The sequence below is a fragment of the Pipistrellus hanaki genome (genome assembly GCF_964339955.1).
Source record: "Pipistrellus hanaki genome assembly, chromosome: 11".
Taxonomy (NCBI): Eukaryota; Metazoa; Chordata; class Mammalia; order Chiroptera; family Vespertilionidae; genus Pipistrellus; species Pipistrellus hanaki.
Genome location: NC_140513.1, coordinates 65,039,630 through 65,056,517, shown reverse-complemented (window position 1 = coordinate 65,056,517; position 16,888 = coordinate 65,039,630). Strand labels below are relative to the sequence as shown.

The 16,888-nt window shown below is 40.9% G+C and overlaps 1 protein-coding gene across 17 annotated transcripts in view; it reads right to left on the bottom strand.

Moving 5' to 3' along the window:
- CDC14B (cell division cycle 14B) overlaps positions 1 to 16,888 on the bottom strand; it is a 112,110-nt gene that overhangs the window by 48,985 nt on the left and 46,237 nt on the right. For 6 of the 17 annotated variants that reach the window (XM_084898973.1, XM_084898976.1, XM_084898968.1 and 3 more), the window contains 3 exons: positions 6,847 to 6,937; positions 6,245 to 6,320; positions 3,901 to 3,993 (listed from right to left, as the gene is read on the bottom strand). In XM_084898973.1, the coding sequence (XP_084755099.1) occupies positions 3,901 to 3,993; positions 6,245 to 6,286 (135 nt within the window). In that variant the 5' untranslated portion in view covers positions 6,287 to 6,320; positions 6,847 to 6,937. Of the gene's footprint in view, positions 1 to 3,900; positions 3,994 to 6,244; positions 6,321 to 6,846; positions 6,938 to 8,249; positions 8,782 to 16,888 lie in introns of those variants that run through there. The other 11 variants (XM_084898980.1, XM_084898967.1, XM_084898981.1 and 8 more) reach the window with 6 other exon arrangements.

Genomic DNA, 16,888 nt, shown 5'->3' with positions numbered 1-16,888 from the left:
TTGTGAAATATTTTCTTAATCATGAATTTGTTATGAAAAAAATTTACTTTTTCACTGAAAATTTCATATCTGAAAAGATAGGTTAAGTACCACCACCCCAACATCTAGCTCAGTTAGCAGCCACTGACTTATCACAATAGTCTTATCACAAACTTTCTATTTTGTAAAATGATATGGTTCACTCATCTTTTTGTAAAAGAAAATTTCACTTATCTGTTATGCTCTTCAGCTCTTTTACAGAGTGATTCAAAAGATTTTTATTATTTTATTTTATTTTTTTTAAATATATTTTATTGATTTTTTACAGAGAGGAAGAGAGAGGGATAGAGCTAGAAACGTCCATGAGAGAGAAACATTGCCAGCTGCCTCTTGCACACCCCCTACTGGGGATGTGCCCGCAACCAAGGTACATGCCCTTGACCGGAATCGAACCTGGGACCTTTCAGTCCGCAGACCGACGCTCTACCACTGAGCCAAACCGGTTTCGGCTCAAAAGATTTTTAGTTTCGAGTAAATTTGTTACCAAAGATCCTACTATTTGGGTAGTTGATAAATCCATTCACAAGGCCACATAAAGTGTGGTACCTGAAAATATACAGAAGACAAATGAACAGCCAGGCTGCTCCTCTCACTTCTTACACCACTGATGGCGCCTGGCCATGTGGCAAAAGTCCCGGTGAGCATGGCATTTCAATGTATTTTAAGTGTTTGCACTAAAGCCCAATCTCTTGTGCTTAAGGATAAAATAGATAGAAGTGTTGATGCTTCATTCTCATGCCTCCTCCACAACCCATTAGGGCCTTTCGGATCAGGAGGATGAAGGGAGCATCATTCCTTTGGGAGGCCCAGAGTGTAAAAGGGCAGAATCAGTCAGTCCACTTGGAACTGACTTCTCAACAGTTCTTCTCCAGATTTTTTGCCTCTTTTAACATTATCCACTCCCCCACCCCCTGTCTCCCCAGGCAATCACTAAAAAGCCTTACTGATTCCAAAATCCCTCAGCAACTCCTGAAAAAGTTGTCAAGGCTGAAGATCAATTTTTAGGAGAATTCTCATCATCTTACTACAAATTTCTAGTGGTGGATTCAACCAGATCAAAGCCTTCATGCACTTACCCTGATGTCAATCTTGTGAGGTATTCACATTATATCTGGACACTTCTTTGCTACTATTTCCTTTTCAAAATGCCTTCCTCCTGTTTCCCCACCTAGCATCATTACAGTTCCATGCTCCCACGTCTGCCAGCCCTTCATGGCTGCAACAACTCTTGCTACAGCCAAGAGTTGTAATCCTCCTGCCAAGCTGGTTTCCAGCTGAGCCCAGGAATGAACTTAAGTGGGTGCCCAAATGGCTTACCTGGCACTTTCCTAACCAATCAAATCAGTGCTAACCTGAGAGCATAAAGTCCTGAAAAGATTTGTAAACCAAAAATATATTAAGTCCTCCCCCAAATTAACTTCGCCTGCTATGAAAAAGAAACAACAGGCCCAAAATGGAGTCAGAGTTGCTAAGCCGAACTAAGACTTCATACCTATCGTAACTGCAGTTTCAGCCATCCCAGGAATGGAATTCTAAACCAATCCGTCTGGAATTTCCAGGTCAGCACTAATGAAGTAATCTGCCTCAAAAGACCTTGCCTAAAATAATCCACTGCCGGACCCTCCTCCTCCTTGTTTACAGAGCTCCTGGGGCACCTTTCCATTTACCAGATGGAATGCTGCCTGCTGCATGCATTGTTAATAACGACAATTCGATATTGAACGTTACTGGGCTGGATTTATATTTAACAATATCAAAATACAAACCTATATGGAGTCAAAAGGCCAACACCAAACTACAAACAAATATGCCAACAAATTTTCAATGAATATTCCAAGGAGTTACTGTTTTTAATCAGCAGTAAAAACAACAACATTTAAAAAGAGATATAAAAAATTATATCTCTTATTTAAAAAATGATCTAGTGTTTTGATTTCGCTTTTCTGACAACCCTTGGTCCTCACCATGCCCACAGCTACCCTCTCAGGGCTTCTTCACGCTGAGGTCACCAGGTCTGATTCCCCAGGAACCCCCGTCTTGCGGACATGCCATCGAACGTGAGACAAACTGCCACAGGCGGAGCTCTGCAGTTCTGCTCCGGAGCACGCTCCCTGCCGCCCCTGCCGCCAGCTTCGGCCAGCGTTTGTTTCCTCCTGGGCTCTGTAAGAAGGGACCACTCCTCCAGGGTTCCCTGTAATCTGTTATAAACCCCAAGAACTCTGGCTGTCTCCCCTTTTCTGTAAAGCTGTCATAATTTACTCCAACCCTGGGGTTTCTCCCCAGTGACTCGCCAAGTAATGAGAGCAAATGCCCTCGTTAAACAACTACATTTCCAGCCTCTCTTTTTCTTGAGACCTTGAGTAGGCTCTTTCCCCCTAACAGTGTTTACAGCCAAGCACAACAGCCAAAAGATGGAAAAACAAACACACAACATCACATCTGGGTGAGCTTAAGAAATCAAATTCTGCTAGGCACATTCTACAACCTGTGTTTCACAAATGCAAAGATAATAGAACTTAGTTATCTCAGAATTATTTCTCAACCACTTTTGTGGGCACAAATAGGAAAACAACCCACAAAAGGCCTTAATCATTGTTGTGAATTAGTTTCGACATAGAAAAAGAAATTATTCAATTTTGAGGTGAAATTTTAACTAGTACCACCAACTTTTGGTCTAATCAATGTAAATCCCTAATTATAAAGTTATACATAAGAAAAGATATGTATTTTAAGAGGGAGGCAGCATGACAGAATCAAGTAACAAGCTGAGGGAAGAAAGAAGGATCCCAGGAACAAAAGCAATCCCTTTGTTTTTTAAATGAAGGGTAGGCATTACTACAACTTGGGTGGGTGGAGGTGGCAAAAGCATCAGTGCCCTTGAACGGAGGAGCTGTTTCTCTTCCACTAAAAGATGAGGCCTTGTTCCCTGGGTGGGTGGTGGTGGGGGGAGAGGGAGGGTGTGGACAGGGGAGGCTCAGCTGGCCGGAAAAACTATTGCTTAGAGTCCTGCAGATGAATCTAGGCGCTAGAGAAAAACTGACTCAAAAAAAAAAAAAAAAAAAAAAAAAAAGCCCACAAATATCTCCCATGATATTTACAAACCAATGAAATTCATAATTCCTGTGTAAATATACACACTTCCACTGGCCCAATAGATAACCACTCAATGCCATGTGTAAGCTAGGGGGTATGTTACCCATTTCCTACAGCACTGACACACCACGTCCTCCTGCTAGACCTTCTGATGAGGATGAAGATAATCTTAGAGTCACACCTTAGTAAGGAAAAACTTGTATTCAAACTATAAAGCACTCTTACTTCATTTGGTGTATTTTGATTTAAAAAAAAATTTTTTTTTTCATTGATTTCAGAAAGGGAGAGGGAAAGAGAGATAGAAACACCAATGATGAGAAAGAATCATTGACTGGCTGCCTCCTGCAAGCCACACACGGAGATTGAGCCCACAACCTGACCAGGAATCGGACCGTGACCTCTTGGTTCATAGGTCAACACTCAACTGGTGAGCCACACTGGCTGAGCTGGAGGGCATTATTTTCTAACCTTAAGCGCCATAACAGATAAAGGTTTTCATAATAGCTGGTCAATTTTTAAAACAGACTTTTTAAAAGCGGCTTTAGGTGCACAGCAAAATGAGCACAAAGGACAGAGTCTTCCCCACGCCCCTGTCCCTGCATGTGGACAGCCTCCTCAACTGATCAATTTTAAAAATCAAAACATATTTCTCTGGGGGGGAAATCAAAATATCTTAGAAAAATAATTTCGCACTTCCAACAGCAAATGTGAGGCACCACTGCTGTATGCATTTTCACTGACACAGGAGGAAAGGAGGTAGACACTTACCATGTAGCATCCAATAAGGAAAGCAGCATTTGCTTGTTTTCTCTGATCAGGGCCAGTAAAATGAACAATTTTCTTCCTTATCATTGGGATGGACTGCATAAAGATACACAACTGTTAGTGTATTGTTTCATAATTTCAGGTCTTCTAAAACTTTATTTTGTGATGAAGATAAATTCCAAATCTCAGCATTCATATTAGCAAGACCTTTAAAAATACTAATTTTGATGTCCCAAAGTACCGTGTACCTTCCCATTATTGGGTCAGAAGAAACGCATAATTAAAGAAAAGGGAAGGAGACAGGAAAAGATAGAAAGTACAGACTACCTCTGACAGAATAAATAAGAAGCGAGGGGGAGGACGAGGTCAACTGTTTGACTTAAAAAACACACACACACACACACACACACACACACACACACACACACACACAAAACCAAAACCTATTCCCAAGGCATTTAAATTACAATAAAAGGGTATATAAAACCGGGCAGAAGTAATTCTTTGTGTTAGACATCAGCATAGTGAATGGGGGGATGGGGGGGAGGAGGGTCAGGTGAGAGGCGCAGAGATACCCAGAGAGCGTAAGTGGGCTCCTGAGTGGTGCTGCTAGTGCCCTATCCCTTACCTGATGAATAAGAAATAAGAGGACAGCCCATGTATATTCAGTTTGTGACAACTGATTGAACTGTACCCTCATGATCTGTACATATTTCTGTACACACACTGCACTTCGATAAAAAGTTAAAGATGAAAAGGGTATCAAAGTTAAAACCCAGAGCAACACATGCTGAGTTAGCACTTTCGCACCTTAACTTTAATAACGTGGGTGGGCATGGATTCTGGGTGGGCATGGATTTGGTGAGGGAGAGGCTAGGACACATTCACTTCAATGAGCTCACGTCCAAGGCCTCGGTGAGTCAGTAATGGATGCGAGCACATGTTCCTTTAGTTGTTTACGTGGAGTGAGAGAGCCAGGTTGATTTTAAAAACTGAAACAAATCCAACCAGCCATAGAGCAACACAAACACAAGGGTCTCTTCATTCAATCTCTCGACACAGTTTTATCACTACTAATTGAATAGGCAGTAATGCTTTGACCAGTTTGGATGCTCGAGACTACAAGTTGTGCTAGCGAATGATAAAACGTTAAAAAGAGGGGAGGTGGGGAACCAATCCATTCTTAGTTGACCCAAAGGATACAAGTTCATAGATGGCTGAGTGTGGGGAAAAAAATTCTTTCAAAATTAGACCAAAGGAACACAAGTGGGGGGAGAGGAATTATTGTTAGCTTCATGGCCCTGCATGAAACAAAAAGCCTGCCACTGACAACTGGAAAAGGGAGGGGAGACATGAACACATAAGATCATAAGTGCTTATATTCTTATTTAAGAGAAAAAGTGCAGAAAGAAGAGTCTCCATTTCAATACAAATTCATAGTGAACACACATATAATAATAATAATTAAAAAAAGGCAATACTACAACTTCCACTTTACAGATTAGGTGCTTCTAATATTTATGATGTGAAAGTTCTGGTTTGACACTCAAACAAAAAACACCTGCCTTACCCATAAATTTTAATATAATTTCATTTTAATTGAAAATAATGTTATTTGTTCTGTGTAGTAGACTGTTAAGTAATTGACTGAATAAAGTTGTTTTTAAAAAGGACCTGTCCCAAATCCAGTATTTTTGACTTGAGAATTTATAATGACTCATTAGGAATTGCCAGCAGTATATACACTTCCCATTGTGCATGGCCAATCATTCAAAGTTTTTTAAATAAATGGATGGGGTCTGAAGCTTAGAAATACACTGTTGCAGCTCTCAGTGACAGCCTCAAAGATAGCTGCTTGCCCTTGTTTCCCCTGCTCCTGAATCCCAAGTGTAAAGGTCAAGGTGAAATCACAAGTATAATAGTACAACATCAGGGGAGAGTCAAGGTAGAATGAGAGACAGTAAGAGGGGCAGGGTCTTCTTTGTTTGCCAGCACTCCTTCCTATCAAAGCAAGAGATGTTTCTCTTGTTAGGTTTCAGTTCCATTAGGTCAGACAGTAAGAGATTTACTTTATTAAACAGTTTCCACTTTGGACTTCAAATATTTAAGAATCACTAATCCAAGCCAGAATCAAATGGTCCAAACTCAAACTGCTCAATCAAAACTCTGGACAACTAACATATACACTATGCCTTTATAAAATAAGAAAACCACGAATATGCCCCAAACACCACTGCAGTAAAAACATGACATTTCCTTTTTAAAACAGATGTGCTTTCCTTACTTTCCCCTCCCCAAGACCAGGCTAACAATGATTAAGTCAAATCTTACATAAAAGAGACTTTACCTTTAATTTCTTATTTATCTTGCAACAATATCTGTAAAGCATTGCCAGATTGAGTGGTCCAAAATCTGCGTAGAAGCTTTAAAAGTAAAACACAAAAACATATAGTATATTCTAGATGCCCTGAATATTAATGCCTTTTTGGAGCTAAAGATCAAATTCAGACAAGAAAGCATACACCAAATTGTTATCAGTCACACTACCTTAAGTTGAAGAGATATTTTGGTAAATAATGCCTATTAAAAAATGGTTCAACACCTACATCTCACCTCAAATAACATATGGAAATACTTTCTGAATAAAGAAAGCTGTTTTTCCACTGGTAAAGACACATCTTAATACATTATTTTATACTTCATTGTACTGTAAACTATTAGAATTTTAAATATAAGTTATTACATTTAGAAAGATTCTTCCATTTTGAGTTTTTCCCTAAGGATATACTTTATTACTAAGGGTTAAAGGAAAATTAAAGGAAAAACATCCTTTTTATCAGTCAACAGATTTGTAATTTTCCAAGGTTATCCTGTTTATAAACATACCTTTAGATTCTTCAAAAACAAAAACAAAAAGTTACTAACAATCTTTTAAAAACCAATACTTACTTCTCATATTCAAGTTCATTATCTATGGTGAAATAATGTACATTTGATGAACTCTTTGGTCTGCTGCAGAGAATGGCAAAACAAAGGCGATCTGAAATGGAAAAATTGCAGTGTTCCTTCCTTCAGATTATTTAAAAATTTTTCATATATCATGATACAACTCTTTTCAGATGAAGTCAAATTTTTATTTTTTCCATACAGGTTTCTGATGGTAAGAATGCCAACAGATACTTTTGATGAGTGAAAATAAATAAGACTTTTTTAAAGGAGAAATAGCCCTTAACCATAAGTTTCAATAATGACACGTGACTTTTCACATAGCAGTATGGCTTGATTTCTGGAGTAAACTCTCATGCAAAGCTTTACTTCCTCTGGACTAAGAAATCTGAACAAATGGCAGTGTGCACTTGATGGCTAGCCAGCAACCAGATGGCTTTCGCTATGCATCACTATGTTTTCACGACATCCTAAAGAGTGCTTCAATATGAAACCATATTTTAGGTAAAGAACGCTTTCAAAACTGCTTCAAGATTTAACGTTTAAAGCTACATAACATCAACAACAAAATGAATCAGATGTTTATCCAACTGTTCTTAGGGATCACTACTACTTTTGTAGTGACTTTTATAATTAGACAAATTGCCATTGCAACCTAAGCAATGAGAGGTATCTGCATGATGAGTGTGCGATGAACTTGTGTTGCATAAATGCAGTTAGGCAGCCATGAGGCGAGGGTTTAGAAAGAATGATAACTGGTGCTAATAATGTTCTGAGGCTCCAACCTTCCTCCCCCGCTTTAACCTAGAAAAAGTTGCTTAAAAATCCTGACAAAACAGTCACCTGCAATACCCAGTTGTAACAACACTTGCAGTGCTAGTAGATATACTTACACTTAAATTGTAGCAAAATCAAGTTCAGCCTTTAAAGTAATAAGAAACAAAGGACGCCAGCTGGCATCCTTTGCCCAAATGGTAATTGTCAGCAATTCAACTCACGCAACTGCTGTATTTATTTCCTTGTAAACTGCTCAGCTAAAATGTCTTGCAACCACAAACACTCAAAAGGATGACGGGCTTTCTCTTTGCCAACCACAAATGACCCTTGATCCTCGTGCAGTGACCACAGACTTTGTTCTCTCGGGTGGAGACGCAGTTCACCTTCAGCCCGGGGCTTCCCGGGGCACAGGTCTGTTCACATTCGCCCCAAATCAAGAGCGCGAGAGGGGCTAGGAGTCCGGAAAGGCCACCCACGCCCATGAGACAGCATTGGCCCCGGCCGGAAAGTTAAAGGCTCCTCCTGGCCAGAAACCGGGGCTGCCTCCATCTCCGGCCAGCCTTATTCCATCTCAATACGGGTGTGCCTGGGGTGCCGGGACCGGCTAGCCCCCACCCCTCCGCACTCACCTTTGATCACCTCGGCCACCAGACGGGTCCCTGAGCCCTCCAGGCTCATGACTCCAGAGCATCTGGAAGGCGGGGTGGAGGGAGGGAAGGGCCGGATGGCCAGAGAGCCACCAGCGGCAGAGAGAGGAGGAGCGGCGGCCACACCCCCGAAGTTTAAAAAACAAAGTTTAAAGGTCCGTGCCCAAGCAGGGAAATGACTCCACAGCATACCGGGGGCCACCGACTCCACTCCACAGCATACCGGGCGTCACCCCGGAAGTTCAAAGCTTCTCAAAGGGCCGCAGTGGGGCGCGGCACCACAGCCAGGGCGCGGGCTGAGCTTCGGCCACCTCGGCAGCGGCCGCCAGCGCCAGACTCCGCCGCAGGAGGGCCGTGCAGGCGCCCTGGGCGAGGAAGCAGCTCCGAAAGCTCCTGAAAGGGTTTTTTGGGAGTGAAGGGCGAGGCAGTGAACCTGACCACAGCCCCGGCTCCGGGCGCCTCCCTCCGCCGCCCTGGCCGCTGCCAGCAGAGGGCGCAGCACCCAGACGGGGCGGAAGGCGCGGCCCCGGGGAAAGCCCTAACTTCTCCACCGCCCGCCTCCCCCGCCTCCCAACCTCGGCGCCCAGCACAGGGGCTCCCGGCGCTCAGCCTCCCGGCGCTCAGCCCCCCAACCTCTGCTCCCCGCCTGCTCCCAGCACCCGGCTAGCAGACCTGGGCCGCCCAGAGCCGTGTCCTCTCTCATGTGTCGGGCTGCAACCTCAAAATAGTTCAAAATTTTAAAGGTAAGCCTGTGGTCAATGATTGACTGTGGTCAATCATTCCTTTAAAAAAAAATTCTGACACCATGCTAAGCAACCATTTAAAAAATTTTTAAACCTGTTTCTTATAGTCTCAAGTGAAAAAGAATTAAGATACAGTATGAGTATAGCCCCAATTTCGTTCTAAATAAAAATTGTTTCTTTAATAATCCGTGAAAAATTTTGCAAAGACCTCCCTTAACACAGACAACACAGACAACACAGCAACAACTCTTTCCCAAGGATTACACCGTATTTACATTCCCAATGCAATATCTACATTACATATCACATACATGTGTTTGCCTCAGAAGTAAACCTCCCTAACTTGATTCTAAAACTCCAGATAAATCTGAGACTTTAACGTAACAACAAAGCTATGAATTCTGTCTTTGTGGGGTCCAACTGGAAAAGGCCTTTCAAAATAAAATCTAAAAGCCACTGGAGCAATCGACTGCTAAATTGATTCCCACTTTTAAAAAGGTTTTGTGGCAACAAAGAAAAGAAATAAACTGGGAAAATATTTTAACTTCATCTCACAAAGATGCCAACCTTCTTTCAACTTTGTTCTTAAAAAAATAATGAAATGCAAATTTAAACTACAAGGTCCAAGTTTTCCTTCAGACAGGTAAAAAAATCAAAGGAGTTTGGAAAGGCACTGTGGTGGTGAGTTTGTGGGGAAGCTAACATTGCTGGTGGGTAGGAATATAAGCTGGGACAACCTCCATTCATGGCAATTCAAGGCAACACACATTCTGCCATCCCAAAATAAACCTTTAGGGATATTGATTTTTTAAGCTGATTATTAAGAAACAAAAGTCTCAAAAAGAACCTCTGAGCCGAACCCCTTAAGGAATTCAGATAGAAACACCTGCTTAAAGGAAGGGCATACAGAAATGAAATGTGGAGACAGCCTGCTCGTTGGCCTTCCCTCGGTGTCCCCTTGTTTCTGGGGTGTCAGCAAGAATCTGTTTATGGCCCGCTTGCTCTCTCCACTGGTAAGTTGTCAGCTTCCCCTTTGAAGTCCCAGACCTTTTCCTCCTCCTCCTTTGTCCAGAATGGCATATACACCTCAACTGCCCAGTGTCTCTTTGGGTATCATATTCTTATGGCATCCCAGCACGTGTATCCAAAATGATTTTAGATGTTCCTGCTGTTCTGTCTCCTGTTGCTTTGGCTACTAGCCCAGCCAGAAGGACTTAGGAAAGTTGCTTTTGGTGCCATACAGAGCCTTTCATAAAGGAATGGTCAGAATACCTAAAACTGCAGGAGCCAAGCTTATAGGACAGATGGTTATGCTATGTGCCTGCTTGTGAAAAATATTTAATAAATGACTGTTGTGTGAAAAACAATATTTTATCTGAGATTGGACAAACCCCACTTGCCTGGAGTTTTCCTGCAGGAAACCTGTTATCAAGAAGTCCTAGAAGCTGTGCAAGACCAAATTGGCTCAGGGCCGTGTCCACCAGGACGATACAGAGACCTGGGATCTTTAACATGTCCTAGAACTATTTGAATCATAGTCATGGCAAACATGAGCCAGAAAGAGAAGTAAAGCAGTCAGCTTCAGCAGACAGATCTTTTGTCCCAGGATCCTAAGTCAAGAACTTGGATGAATTCTCATGTATCTACCAAAGTAAGCATTTCAAAGGGGAGGGAAGATAAGAAAATGATCTGTCTCATTTCAGATTTCTTGGCAGTGAATAAGACTTTATTTGATGAGTAGATTTAATATATTTAACCATCTTATCAGAAGCAACTTCTTACAATGCTTGTTCTTCACCTCTAATTGTATTTCAAGGCCCTCTGAAAAGTGTTTAAGACTAATCACAATTCAATTGTCATGCCAATTTGGCTATATATATATATATATACACACACACACACACACACACACACACATATATATATATATATATATATATATATATATATATGTGTGTGTGTGTGTGTATATATATATATATATTTATTTTATTTTTTTTAAGAAAATGGTGTAGAGAAGAGAGGTGTAAGGATACATATTAAATTATTTTACATGTTAACCAGGGCAAAAGATTCGAAGACACTTTATGAATGAGTTTATAGGAATGGCTTATAAGCTCATGAAAAAGGCATTCAAATTGCAGCAGCTTTGAAACTCCAGAAACTGGAAACACCACAAATTTCCATCAACAGGAGAAGGGACAAACAGATTTTACTATATTCAAACAATGGAACACTACTCAACAAAAACAAAACAATGACATGTTGATATACAAATAAAATGCATGCATCACTAAAACACTTTGCTGAGCAAAAGAAGACACAAGAGAGCTCATGCTGAATGACTCTCAAAATGTCAAGTTCAAGGAAAGGTAAAGTTAATTTATACTGATAGAAATCAACAGTGGCTATTTAGGATAAGAGGGAAAGGGGCCCAGAGGGAATAGTATTTCACAAGAGTACACACTTGTTGCCTGGCCAGCATGACTGGATCGTTGAGAGTTGAAGTATGTATGAATCAGGAGGTCAGGGTTTGATTCCACCCAGGGCACATGCCCAGGTTAGACTCCATCCCCAGAGTGGGGTATGCATGCAGGAAGCAGCCAATCAATGATTCTCTCTCATCATTGATATTTTATCTCCCTTCTTCCCTGAAATCAATCTATATATCTATAATAATAAAAGCCTAAGTGACCATCACAACCAGACGGACCGAACAGGCTGCAAAGGGCAACCAGGCCAGCAGGGGGCTTAGTGAGGGGCGACCAAGCAGCAGGCTGTATGGGGCGACCAGGCCCGCAGGAGGGGCAGTTGGGGGCAACCAGGTTGGCGGGGGGGGGGGGGGAGCAGTGAGGGGGGACCAGGCTGGTGGGGTAGGGGGAACAGTTGGGGGAGACCCAGCCAGCAGAGCGGGAGTAATGGGCGACCAGGCCAGTGTGGGGGCAGTTGGGGTGACCAGGCCAGCAGGGGTGGTTGTTGGGGGTGACCAGGCCAGCAGGGGGGGGGGGGGGCAGTTAGAGGCAATCAGGCAGACAGGCAGGTGAGCAGTTAGGAGCCAGAGGTCCCAGTTTCTAAGAGGGATGTCCCAATTGGAGAGGATGCAGGCTGGACTGAGGGGACGACCCCCCCCCCCCCCAACCATGCACAATTTCCATGCACCCAAGAGTGGGAAAGACAGAGAGAAATAAATGTGAGAGAAACACATCAATTGGTTGCCTTCTGCACACAAGCCTGGCTGGGGAGGAGCCTGCAACCGAGGTACCTGCCCTTGACCAGAATTGAACCTGAGACCATTTGGTCCACGGGCCTCTAGTATATATATATAAAAGCCCAAGCGAAGGTTAGGACCGAACAATTGGAACAACTGGTTGACTAGTTGCTATGATGCACACTGACCACCAGGGGGCAGACGCTCAATGCAGGAGCTGCCCCCTAGTGGTCAGTGTGCTCCCACAGCCAACCTCCCGCGGCCCCTCACCCCTACTGGTCACTACCCCCCTCCATAAGCCTTGATCACTGGCCAGGCCAAGGGACCTCACCTGTGTACAAATTCATGCACTAGGCCTCTAGTAAAAATATATTTTAAAAAAGAGTATACACTAGTTAAAATTCACACTATACATATAAACCTATGCATTTTATTGTGTACGAGTTATACTTCTTAAAGGGTGGGGGCAGGAAAGAATTTTAATGGAGAAGGTGAAGGGACTAGAGAGTAACTGCTATTTCAAAAATTCCTGAAATAATCTTTTTATCTTTTTTTTAATCCTCGCCCAAGAATATTTTTTAATTGATTTTTAGAGAGCGGAAAAGACAGAGAAATATCGATGTGAGAGAAACACATCAATTGGTTGCCTCCTGCACAAAAACCTGGCCAGGGAGGAACCTGCAACCGAGGTACCTGCCCTTAACCAGAATTGAACCTGAGATCATTTGGTCCACAGGCTGACACTATCCATTCAGCCAAACCAGCTAGGACTATTTTTATCTTTTAATGGAAAGATTATCTGCCATTCTTCACATTCAATTAATATGATTTTAAAAGTATTCTGGATTGAGAGTTCTAAGAGAAAAGTGTTAATTATACCATGGCTCCAACTGATACTTGCAGGAGGCAGCTAATCAGTGATACTCTCTGATCATTGATGATTTTATCTCTCCGTCTCTCTCTCTCTCCCTTCATCTCTGAAATCAATAAAAATATATTTTTAAAAACATAAAAATAAAAGTTCTCTCTGCTGTATGCCTGAAACTAATACAAAATAATATTGAATATGAAAAAAAGCTTTCTGCCAGCACCCAGACTTGATCTTTTGGTGTTGCCCTTTGAGGTTCATGTACTCCTCCAGGACCTATGAGTAATAAATGCATCTATTTATTTTAGAAATCTGAAAAGGAGCTAGTACTACCAGATATTAAAATGTAGCAAAAGACTTTCACTACTAATACAGAATGTTCCTGGCACCTGATAGACATATACAATAGAACAGGAGTTATGAAATAGACCCACACACACAGTGAAATGTAATACACAATAAAAAGATAAATCAAGACAGATGTTGAGTAAATAAATATTAGGTAGCCATCTGAAAAAAACAAAAGTGGCTCTATGACCTCACAGCAGAATAACTTTCTAATAAAATATTTAAATCTAAGAGGATAAAAATGTAAAATACATAAGAAAACACAGATAGAGTATCAGGGACCAGATTACCATACTTTCTTAAAAAAAAGCCTTCTTGCCCTAGCCAGTTTGGCTCAGTTGATAGAGTGTCAGCCTTCGGACCAAAGGGTCCTGGGTTTGATTCCAGTCGAGAGCACTTACCTCGGTTGCAGGCTTCTACCTGGCCTAGGCCCTGGGTCAAGACTCATGCAGGAGGCAACCAATCAATGTTTCTCTCACATCGATGTTTCCCTCTGTCTGTCCATCTCTCTCTACTCTCCCTAAAAATCAATGGAAAAATATCCTTGGATGAGGATTAACAAGAACAACAGCCCTCTTAAAACAGACAAAATACATTAAATAATGGTATGCATGATTCCAGGTATCACAGGCAATGGAGGACAGTGATCCCTGATACAGAAGAAATAAAGGAGAGCGCTAAGGTTACCCCTGCTCACTGTCACTGCACAAGGAAGGGTAAGTAAACTCAGGCAGAATCCAGCCAACTTCACAGCAGCTGAGTCCAGGGAAACGAAGGCAGCAGGATTAACAGAAGACAGTACCAAGAGGAGGAAGCTGTAGAGAGAGAACCCTAGAGATTTGCAAGAAGTCCCAAATATTTAACAGAGTACAAAACATGCATGTGAGGAAACTACTAGAGGCCCAGGAAAGGCTCCCCCGAAGGGGTTGGAAAAGACGATGCTGGGCACTCACACAGGGCTTGCAAGAGCTGTGTTCTCATGGGTCACTATGTATAACCTCTTAAGTCCCAGGGCGCTTCATTACTCGTATCTCTGGAAAGTCTTGCCTCAATAACTGGCTGAACACGGATTCAGGCCTACCTAACAAACCATAAAAGACTAGAAAATATGAAACTGTTCCCAGGTAACTTAACTGTATCCCTGAACAAAGCTCAAAAAGATTTATAAAAATACAAAAATACCCAGCATCCACTAAGGTAAAATTCAGCATCCAATCGTATTTCCAGGCATGCAAGGAAGCAGAAAAGCATGACCCATAATGAAATGAATAATCAGTCAATCAACATAGACCTAGAACTGATGCACAAGTTAGAATTAGCAGAGAAAGGCATTAAAAGTTATTATAACTGTATTCATATTTCAGTAAACTACGAAGATTAAACCATCCACATAAAAATATATATTTATATATATATATATAAATGTGTGTGTGTATGTGTGTGCATAGCAGCATTATTCATAATAGCCTAACAATGGAAACAATCCAAATGTCCATCAACTAATGAACAGATAAACAAATGATACAGTCATACAATGCAATATTATTCAGCCATAAAAAAAGGGATGAAGTACTGATACATGCTTGGATGAACCTCACAAACAGGCTAAGCGAAACAAACCAGTCACAAAAGATCACTGATAGCATAATCTGATTTCTATAAAATGTCCTAAAATAGGAAATATGCAGTGACAGAAAGTAAGTTAGTAGTTGCCTAGGGCTGAGATGGAGAAGGTGAAGGGACTAGAGAGTAACTGCTATTTGGCACAAGGTTTCTTTTGGTGATATTGAAAATGTTTTAAAATTAGATTGTGGCTATAGTTGCACAACCCTGCAAATATACTATTCACCCACCAAAAATACTATTTTTAAAATAATTAAAATTTAAATAGTTAATATTTAAATACTATATAAAATATACTATTACCCGTTCCCCCCCCCCAAAAAAAAAAAAACTCACACTAAAATGAACACTTTAAATTAGTGGGTTACATGATATGTGAATTATATATCAATAGAAGAACAAAAGAGTGAAGAAGGCATTTTAGAGAACCTCTCCAAATGAAACAGAACAGAAAAAAATATCTAAAATATTAGAGCATCTGAACTGTGGGACAGCATATGGCCTTATATATAAGAAGTAATTGTATATTAAGGAAGGGGGCAGGCAGAAAAAAATATTTAAAGAAAGAAAGGCTTAAAATGTCTAAATTGATGAACACTATAAACCCACAGATCTATGAAGTTCGGTGAACCCTAAAGCACAAGAAACAAAGAAAATGGCACCATAATCAAATTGCTTAAAACCAGTGATGAGAAAAATTGGAAGTCCATGCTATACACAGAAGCAGAGATAAAGGTATCAGATTTCTTACTGGAACCAGTGTTAAGACATTAGAACAACATCTTCAAAGAAAAAAACATTTCAACATCAAATGCTGCACTAAGCAGAAATCTTTAAAAATGAAGGCATCATGAAGACACGTTTAGACATTCAAAAGATGAAAGAGTTCATCACTAGCAGACCTATACTTTATGAAAAGTTTTTAAAAATATCCTTCAGTTGGAAATTGCAGTGTACACAAATGTATTAAGGGCACTAAAAATGCTATCTACATAGAAAATTATTAACAATGTTTTTGAGAGCTTAAAATATAATTATGCATAAGTCAAATGTCCAAGAACAACAGCATAAAGGCCAGGGCAAGGATAAATGGAAGAAAGAAAACACATGAGAATTCCTTGATAATTTTATTGAGTCTAACTAAGGCTTAAAATCCAGAAGCCATAGGAGAAAAAATTAACAGGTTCATCTATCAACTTTGTACGGCAAACACATATCACTATCACACTATAAGAAAATCAAGGAAGAGATCAACCAAAGAACTTGGATGCATATATGCCTAATCTGTGGACACAGACAACAATGTAGTGAAGGCCTGGAGTGGGGAGGGTAGGAAGGCGTCAATGGGGAAAAATGGGGATATGCAATATTGTCAACAATAAATTTTTTTTAAATTCAATTAAACAAACAAACAAAAAAGGTAATGACAAATAGAAGACATTTGTAAATCCTAACAGATAATAATTTCCCTAATATTTAAAGAGCCTCGTGCATATAAATTGGAAGCAGCCAGCAACCCAATAGAAAAATGTGCAAAAGATATGTATAACTAGTGTTCAGAAACTCAGCCTGTGCTCAAAGAGAAACACAAATGAAAATTACATTGAGACTATAATCTTCCACCTGCCAGGACTGGCAAAAATTTAAAAGCTTGATAATCCACCCTATTGGTGAAGCTATAAATAAATCCTCTCATACATTGCTGATGAATTGTAAATGGATACAGCTTCTATCAAAATTAAGAATATACTAGAAGCCCAGCACACAAAATCTCGCAGCCCCATCCACCTGCCTGCTGTCCTGCCCCACTTGCAGCCCCATCCACTGGTGT